The sequence below is a fragment of the Apaloderma vittatum genome, unplaced genomic scaffold (genome assembly GCF_000703405.1).
Source record: "Apaloderma vittatum isolate BGI_N311 unplaced genomic scaffold, ASM70340v1 scaffold5248, whole genome shotgun sequence".
NCBI classification, from domain to species: Eukaryota; Metazoa; Chordata; class Aves; order Trogoniformes; family Trogonidae; genus Apaloderma; species Apaloderma vittatum.
In genome coordinates this window covers 22,980-32,903 of record NW_009730105.1, presented here as the reverse complement: position 1 = coordinate 32,903, position 9,924 = coordinate 22,980, and the positions used below count along the sequence as shown (strand labels likewise).

At 41.8% G+C, this 9,924-nt stretch overlaps 1 protein-coding gene across 1 annotated transcript; it reads left to right on the top strand.

Annotated features, from left to right (window-relative positions):
• Window positions 1-8,018: 8,018 nt before the first annotated feature.
• MC4R (melanocortin 4 receptor) lies at window positions 8,019-9,402 on the top strand. The gene has a single exon (XM_009874655.1). It carries the CDS (start codon window positions 8,407-8,409, stop codon window positions 9,400-9,402), a length of 996 nt encoding a protein of 331 aa, XP_009872957.1. The 5' UTR covers window positions 8,019-8,406.
• The last annotated feature ends 522 nt before the right edge of the window (window positions 9,403-9,924 follow it).

The window sequence follows — 9,924 nt, the reverse complement described above, 5'->3', positions numbered from 1 at the left end:
GGGCGGGGCGTCCGCCCGTAAGCGCCTCAATTTTTACTGCTCGCTGCTGCCGCCGTGTGGACAAAGTGAGGTACTGCAGCCGGGCGCTGTGTAGGGACCGGTGCGCTTGACTTACTGCTGCTCGCTACTGCCATCTTGTGTCCAAAGCCGGTACTGCAGCCGCATATTCTGCCCAGCGCTTTGATTTTTTTGTTTTACAAGCTCAGTGGATACAGTTACGGCCGCACATGATATCAGGAGCGTGGGCTGATTATCCTGCTTGGATAGTGTCGGGACAGAAGTTCTCTGTGCCCTTCATAAGAGCCCCAGGTCCCCTTTGGTGGGTGCTGTGCTGAGAGGATTGCGGTGGACTGTTCCTCATGCCCTCTGTGCTCCTGGAGTTGCTGCCCCGTGTTCCCACGCTGCAGAGGAATCATAGAATCATGGAATAGTTTCAGCTGGAAAAGACCTAGAAGATCATCAAGTCCAGCCTTTGTCCCAGCCCTATCAACCCACTAAACGATGCCCCCCAATGCAACATGCACCCGTCTCTTAAACACCTCCAGGGATGGTGACTCAACCATCTCCCTGGGCAGCCTGTTCCAATGGCTGACAACCCTTTCAATAAAGAAATTCTTCCTAATATCTAACCTGAACCTCCCCTGGTGGAATTTAAATCCATTCCTCCTCATCCTATCACTCTCCACTAGGGAGAACAGACCAGCTCCGCAAGCATGAGCCTTTCAGGGCACGTGCCATCCAGAACCACAGGGCAGCACACACACTGGAGGCAGGTCCCTGAATACAGCTGCTGCTATCTTCCTTAATTTAGATAATAAATAATCCTAATTTATACAGGTTTCTAATCAGTGGGTTTCAAACCCACTAATCTTTTTGCATGTGTAGCACCAGTCACTTTACAGTATGAGTCGAAGTATGACTTTTCCATTCGAGTAACAACAACTACCCTCAGAAGTGCACAGACTGGAAGATAAAACTCAAGGTACTAGTTAGTAACTTTCCATCTCATATTAATTGTAGGTTATACACACACTCTGAGGACTTTTCTGAAAAACTCAGTTGAAGTGACGTGGCATCATCCAAAACAGCTGCTTTTTCTTGCCACAGTCCAGCCTTGGGCTGTTACTAAATGATGATCTGTCGATATTTCTGCCTTGGTTCTCTACTTCTCATTCAACTATAATGAGACAGATCATTTTTCAAGCTTTCATGGCTAGGCAGCTGGACTGACTAGATCATTTTTTCTGCTAGAATAAAATGCTACTGGAACTTTCATACAGAAAAACACTGAATATCATTATGGCAGAAAATTGAATATGACAGACTGGAAAAGTGAAGATCATTCTAAACTTAATATAAAATGACTTCATGATCTAAAAATCACAGAAGTAAAGGTAGTGTTGAAAATTGTTCTGTTCGGGAGCATATAGAGAGTGAAGAATTGTTAGAAGTATTTATTCTGCTGTATTTATGTACAAAATTCATAAAGGAAAAGGTCAGGTTAACAGCTTATTTTTTTTAGAATAGAACAAACTGAGGAAGTCACAAATTCAGGATTATTTGGTTCACTGATCTGGATGAGCGACAATGTTTAATTTATACTTAATCTTGCAGGCTGCTCTATGGCTTTTGAAGAGATATTTGGAGAGGGATATCAACACTAAGGAGTCATTTGAACAAAGTGCTTTAGATGAATCTGAACAGACAAGAACCTAAATCTACAAGGTAGTAAAAGAACATTGATTATTTGGAAGGGATGGAATGGGAGAGAAAAGACTAGGACAAGGACGATGATTGCTGCATTTACTGCGAATTAATGATCTCCATGATCAGAATAGTGATTGCCTAAAACAGAACTGAGATCAGATTTAAATGGTCAAGTGCTTAAAACTTCTGCACTCCTTATGCCATTTTAATGGACAATGTTCTGCTTCTCCACACTTACAGCATCTTCAAGTAAGTGCAAAGGTATCATTTGCCCGCAGAATATACATTTCTGTGGTTTTCAGTGGCAAGACTGGCTTCTAAGAGATATAAGGAAAAGAGGCAAGCTACAAAGTAAATACTTATTCCTCCCTACTTGGCGTGGATGAGGGTGTATCTGGAGTAACGTTCGGCTTTGGGTACCCACAGTTCAAGAGGGACATGGGGAAACAGAAAGTAGTTCATCGAAAGGCTGTTACGATGGGTAGGAACTTCGGTTACATACCCTAGCCACAAGCTGTGTCTGGTGCTTCTGTTTTATTCCTTAGCACTACCAAGAGGAGCTTGGCACTATAACCTTTGTACCTTCTCTTTCATTAGTTATTAGATTAGATTCATCTGCTGTTAGATCACCCCTTAACCTCCTCTTCAACAACCTTTACCAGTCCAGCTCCTTCTGCCTTTCCTATAGCGCATGTAACCTAGGCTTGGGGGATTCAGATTTGGAGAAATTTCTAGAAACTAGAACTAGAACTAAAAACTAGAAAAGAAATGCAGAACAGGTTCCTCAGGGGGGCTATGGGATCTCCATTCTTGGAAGTTTTCAAGACCTGACTACACAAAGACACAGCTGAACCTATTCAATATTGTTGGCAATCACATTCAGAGCAGAAGCAGGATGACATGACTTCCAGAACTCAAACCCAACCAACAGTTATGTGACTCTGAATAGAAGCTGGACTCCACAATTTATACTTGATTGACCAAGACTTCTTCTTTAAACTTGTTTGTCCAAGCACAAAGAAAAATAATTTATTTGGTCTACAATCAATTTTTTCTGTGAAGTAACATTACACACAGAACATTCCAAGTTCTATACTGCAGAACTAGTGACCTGCTGCTGTGGTTTGAGCCGACTGCCCACGCAGGCAACAAAGAACCATGTGGCTGTTCACTCACCCCTCCCTCTAGTCCTGTACTCACAGGGATGGGGATGGAGAAAATTCAACTAAAAAAGGTGCAAGGATTAAGATTAGGACATGAGGAGTTCATTTACCACTTGTGGTCACAGGCGAAAAACAGAGTAGACATGGGGAAAAAATATAAATTTACCACTACCAGTTATCAACTAGATCAGAGTAGGATAGCGAAGGAATACATAAACAAATACAACCCAATCTTAAACGCACTTCCTCCCCTCCACCCCCTCACTTCTGCCTGGTTACCTCTTTCCCACCATTGGTGCAGGAGGGGCAGGAGGTGGGGGATGCAATCCATCTGGCCAACTCATTGTCCATGGAAATTCTTCCTTCTTGGGAAAGGCTCCTCGCAGTCTCCCCCTGATGCCACGTGGTGTCCACCTCACGGGAGGTAATCTTCTCCACCCGAGTCCATCCCAGCTGGGGTCACGGGTTGCTTCAGGTATGTCCTCTGCTCCTGTATGATCTCTCATACCCCCTGGGACAAGGTTCTGCTTGTACCACTGCATCCTGCATGTTGTCATCAGCTCTCAGGCTGATCTCCCTGGTGATCCTCTCCCTGCCATCTCACTCACTATGGGAGTCTGGGGAAACTCTGCTCCAGCACCTTTTCTTCCACCCTTTCATCATGGATCTTATTCCTTTACTTTCCTCTCACCTCCCCCTCCTCCAAAAAGAAAAGTTCCCCGACACAAAAGACAGGACACAAACACCTCAATAATGAGAGAGACAGAAGAAAAATGCAAGTGGCTCAACAGGTTTCCTCTCTTAAATACAGTGATCCCAGAGGCACTGATTGGCCTGGCCTTGGCCAGAGGCTGGTCTGATTTTTCACCTGGGGCTGGGGAAGGCTCTGAGAGTTTTGCAAGAGTCATCCCCCACAGCCCTCCCACGGCTACCAAAAATCCTGCCAGACTCAAACTCATGTCACCTACCATGTGGATTTTCTTTGCTTTGTGTAAATGGCATCACCTTTATTTCTTCCAAAACAAGTGCCAGTTCTCTTCTTTTCCCTATATATCTTAGAGTAGCATCTGAAGTTTGTGGTAGTCAAATCTGTATTGATATGTCTTCATGCTTGTATCAGACTTGCTGGAAAATAAAAACATATGTTGAAGGACCACCTTAAAAAAACTACCAGTCCAAAACCAGAAACAAACAAGTGTCTCCATGTTGCTCATATGCTACTTTGCTGGAGCTAGAAAGAATCAAAGAAATGCACCTTCTACTTACACCTGTGTGTAGGATGGAAAAGCACATTGCATTATTTGAACAATATTTAGTATTTTGAGTGTTAGGTGGAATTCACCTTTGCTGTAATGTAAACATAAAAATAAAAATATCATCATAAAAATGTGATGGCTGAAATCTCGTAGAAGTTTCCAAAATTTAACTGCTTGGCTCCTTTTATATTTCAAAATCATCATGTTAAATATACTGCAGTCTTTTTACTGTGCTATGGACTTGAGGTTTTAACCTGTCAGGAAGCTGAACAGCACACAGACACTCGCACACTTTTCCCTTTACAGTATGATGTGACAGAAAATTGAGGGAAAAAAACCCATAAAATTCATGCTTTGAGATAAAGATAGTTTAATATGACAGAAAAGGAATACGATATATGATATGATATGAGATATATATATATGATGCTATGTTATATAATATAATGAATAGAACAGAATAGAAGAATAGAAACAAGTCATGTGCAGTGCAGTTGATCACCACCCACTGACCGATGGCCAGCCAGCTCCCGAGCTTCAGGAGATTACAAACTAAGGATGAAGTCATATAGTCTGGGATATCCTTTTAGCCAGTTTGGGTCAGTTGTCCTGGCTGTGTCTCCTCTCAGCTTCCTGTATCCCCCAGCCTACTCCTGGCGGGGTGAGGTGAGAAGGTGAAAATTCCTTGACTTAGTGTAAACACTGCTTAGCAACAGCTAAAACATCAGTGTGTTATCAACCTTATCTTCGTACTAAATCCAAAACACAGCACTGTACCAGCTACTGGGAAGAAAATTAACTCTAACCCAGCTAAATCCAACAGAGGTTTTGAATGCACGGGAAAACTGTATCTAAGCACATCTATCAAAAACATCTTTCCATGATGCTTGTGGATGTAAACACAGCAGCACCCTCTGCATATTGCTGGCACACCCGCACAACGCTGAGGGATTGATTAACCTGCTTCTTTGGCTCTTCCTTCTACCCAGCTTCTCACAACCCCTCCTCTGTTTCCACTGACAGCTGCTGAAGTTGTAAATATCATCTCTGTGCTTGAGCAAAATGGGCACAGGATTCAGAGAGCTCCCAGGCTACGCAGTTGAGCAGTGCCTGTGCTGACTCCCTCTCGTAACTCTACCTTGTCTTCCTGTATGACTATTGGGATTTTATCTGTTTATTTTTCATTCCAGTGAATGTTTTCTTCTGAGTTTCAAAAGCAACTGTCAGTGGATAATTCAGCTCTTCGAAATGTGAGATGGAGATGGCTGTAACCGTACCTGAAGGGTGGATTTCGGGGAGTAGCTGGAAACAGAGCACATGACATGGGGTGATTGTGTAGGAGTAATTTAAAGACAGGACAAAATAATATTTTTTATTATTATTATATGATTCCTTATTATGCTAAAAGGGGAAGCTGGTATCAAATCTGTGTTGATATTTTATTTCTCTTAAGAGCTGGTGCTCATACTTTTACCACTTTATAGTTTTCTGCAGCCATGGTTGTTTTTCCATGGTGCTGAATAACTTGCCAGCCACCACTTTTAAAAGGAATACTCCCTCAGTCTGAAGAACTGAAGAAACAGTTTAGGCAATGTACATGAGGTGGTACTCCTATTATCTGTGACTAAAAAACCCGAAATATTGACATATTTTCAGCCATGAGAAAGCTAAGATCCTTTAAACAATTTTAACACTATATGGTTTGGGTTTTGTTAAGTGAGAGTCAGAGGCATGTATCCATTTTCTTTTGTAGAAGTATTTAGATGTGCATACATCTTTCATTTTAAAATGTGTTCACATACTTGTTTACATTCTAGTCAGAGCAAGCTAATGGTACATCACCTCTTCAGGACTTCAAATGAGTTGCTAAGCTACCCTAAGGCTACTGCTCACCATCATGTACCCTCATCCCACGAATACGACTGGGTAACGCACCAAAACAAACCTGCCCCGAGAATGCGGAGCATAAGTAGAAATTTTTAGGTGAGTGATGGCTGTGGGCAGAAGAAAAGTGTCCCTTTCTTTCCTTGTCTGAGTTGATGCTGCTTTCCCATGTCAGTCTTTATATAAATTTTCTCACTGCTCTTGCGCTGTAGCTGTGTCCTTAAGGGTTAGGTATGCAAGTCCTGTCTGCAGCAGGAGTTAGTGTATACTGCTCCAGGGGTCAGTAACTAGATAATAAATCTTTTTGAATCCTGGCTTGCATTACGTCTTGATAGGAAAGTAAACCTTGCCCTTTTCAGCAGCAAGCTATTCTTTCATTGCAAGGATGATGCTGGTGAATGATATTTACCAAACTGATAAACACGGTATTTCCTGTGCCTGAAGTTATTTTGTTTTTCTTGGATGTTTATGTTTCAGCTTTATGAAGCACTCTGTCTGGGGAAAGGCCCAGAAATAACCAGATGCAGCTGTTTTTCTGATCTAGGTCTTTAGAACCATAGAACTATAGCAAATCCAAATGAGATCCGAGTGTGAAAGTAAGAACGTGCTTCATTCTTGTGCTTCCACACACATGCTGTATTCCTATATCTTTTTATAGTTGATCATTTTAAAACCAGCTAATGTATAGAAGATGAAAAAAGTTTGAGAGGTTGAAAAAAATACATTCTCTCATCAGATACAAACCCCTCTGTACCTCTCCTGACAGATGACTGGAAATGTTCATTCAAACAATATTCTTGCAAACTAAAGTTGCAAGGGTGTGGTGACTGATTTTCCTACGCCTTCCATAGCTTTAAAATCCACCCATACTTTAAACTTTGTTCAGTATATTTGGTTTTTGATCATCAGTTGCAATGCTTGAAGCAGAAGCAGCAAAACAACTTTTGTCCCTGCCTCTTCATATTCGTTTGGTATTTTTTTCCTCCTTCTTCTCAAGGGCTTTCCTTGGCAGACTGCACACAAACTGGCTTTCAGATCATGCCAGGTAAGAACAGACACATCTGTCTGGTTGGACTTTTAGGAGATTTATTGATGCCTTTGAGCCATTACCATTGCACAAGCTCCATTTCTTACAAGTTGAAACTTTGTCTTCTGTTGCTTTCCTTCATCTATTCTAAAAAACAAGTTTTCTTTTTCTGACCAACATCCTAAATCCTGACAGTGAAAGGGCTTCTGCCATCAACTCTGTCATTTTTTTCCTTCCTGGAAACAAGATGAAGATCACCTGGGAAAAACTACTTTGTGACATTTGTGATTTTGGCTCCTTGTTCCATTTTTGGTCCTTGAATGATCTCAATTTCTTAAAAATTGTAAGCTTAGAGAATACAGTGCAACCTTGCAACAACATGAATTATCTCAATTTCTTAAAAATTATAAGCTTAGAGAGTATAATGCAACCTTGCAACAACACAGCTGCAAATGGACACCTAAGGCATAGAAAAGGTAACAATGCAAGGGAGATCTGTGAGAGAGAACCAGGAGGAAATAAGTATTCTCTTGCTTCCTTGTCCATTTCCTATTTTGTCACATACACAAGGCAACTTTGTGCCATGGACAAGCGTAAATCACAGCAAATCAGTCTGAAAAATAAAAAGCCATCAGTTCAGCTGCAGGAATTCTGTAAGATTGCTAATTAAAAATCAATATTAAAATATAATTCTGAGAAGTTAAAGAAGGGAAACAAATGTCTGGTAGTCCATCTGCTTTCCTGTACATACTAGTAGCTTGTGCTGCATCTGAATCTGAATTTGCCATGCTGTGTGATGTTTCAGAGAGGCTAAGAATCAGCACCCCCTCGACTTTTTGCAGCTTCCGAGTCCCATTGGCTGAAAGGCAAAGCAGAGGCGGAGAGTGCCCTGAATATTTTTCTTCCCCACACACCACAAAAGCAGCCGGTATGCACTGTCTGACAGCGAGACTAGCGCTTGCAGTTTAAAATTAGTTTCTGCTCTGCGGCAGTCACTTGAGCATTTTGTGTTTTCCTCTCTTAATGGAAGGGAGCAAAAAAAGGTTTGCAGCATACCACTGAACAAAACAGGAACTGACCACAGAGGAGAACCTGATGCAGACTTACAGACTGTTGGGATCCTGTGACATTGATCACCAAGGTAAATGTGATGATGATCAGAAACTGCATCCGTGAGAGAGTAAAACAGTATTTCTGAGTTTGAAACCTTATTTTGTTACAGCAGTCAAAGCGTTCTGAACTGCTTCCTGCCTCCGTACTGGCTCATTTTTCTTTTCTTTCCAAGCTGAAAAGCCAAAGAAGGTTTTCAAAGGAATGCAAAAGGAACAGGAGCTTTAAAAGCAGGAAGCTGAAAGGAGATCACCGTAAGATGAATTTCACCCGGCACCGGGGGACACTCCAGCCTCTCCATTTCTGGAACCACAGCTACAGACTGCAGGGAGGCACCAGCGAGCCCCATGCAAAGGGCTACTCCTTGGGAGGCTGCTATGAGCAACTCTTTGTGTCCCCTGAGGTGTTTGTGACTCTGGGCATCATCAGCTTGATGGAGAACATCTTGGTCATTGTGGCAATAGCCAAGAACAAGAACCTCCATTCGCCCATGTACTTCTTCATCTGTAGTTTGGCAGTGGCTGATATGCTAGTGAGTGTATCTAATGGATCAGAAACTATTGTCATCACGCTGCTAAACAATACAGACACAGATGCTCAGAGCTTTACCATAAACATTGACAATGTCATTGACTCAGTTATTTGCAGCTCCTTGCTTGCATCAATTTGCAGCCTCCTCTCAATAGCAGTGGACAGGTACTTTACTATCTTTTACGCCCTCCAGTACCATAATATCATGACAGTGAAGCGTGTAGGGGTCATTATCACATGCATCTGGGCTGCTTGCACAGTCTCAGGCATTTTGTTCATCATTTACTCTGATAGCAGTGTTGTCATCATCTGCCTTATTAGCATGTTCTTCACTATGCTCATTCTCATGGCATCCCTCTATGTCCACATGTTTATGATGGCTCGCATGCATATCAAAAAGATTGCTGTTCTCCCAGGGACTGGCCCCATTCACCAAGGGGCCAACATGAAAGGGGCCATCACTCTCACCATCCTGATTGGGGTTTTTGTTGTGTGCTGGGCTCCGTTTTTCCTTCACCTTATTTTCTACATCTCCTGCCCCTACAACCCTTACTGTGTGTGCTTCATGTCTCACTTTAACTTCTACCTCATCCTCATCATGTGCAATTCCATCATTGATCCACTTATCTATGCATTCCGGAGTCAGGAGCTCAGGAAAACCTTCAAGGAGATTATATGCTGCTGTACCCTGAGAGGGCTTTGTGATTTGCCTGGCAAATATTAAACCAGGTGGACATGTTACTGTGTCTGCAACGAGCAGCACAGACTTCCAATCCTTTAGATCCTTTCTCAGCAGAATTTCATCTAAGTCTTAAAAAGCAAGCACCATTTTCTGTTTCCCCTTCCTCTCATCCTTGTATTCCATTCACATTTAATTAATATTTCTGTAAAAAGTTTGTGGTGTCTATTGTTTGCAATTTATTTGGCTGGAAAGAGAAGGAACACTTCATACCAGTTTGTAAGTAAGCAAATAAATGTGACGTTGAATGTGAAATACTAACAAACAGCTATGTGAAATGCTAACAAACAGCAGCTGTGTGTTCCAACTGCTGACAAAATAAATAACTTGCCTGACTTAGAGTACAAATTGTCTGATACTGTTCCTTATTCTGTTGAAGTAATTATAGCTCTCGATTACATTACATACAGCTTAAAATAGAGAATATGTTTTTCTATTAGTGAATTAGAGGTTGTCTGGAATTAGAAAGCAGATTTACCAACAAGTTGTTTTCATTCATTTTGAACT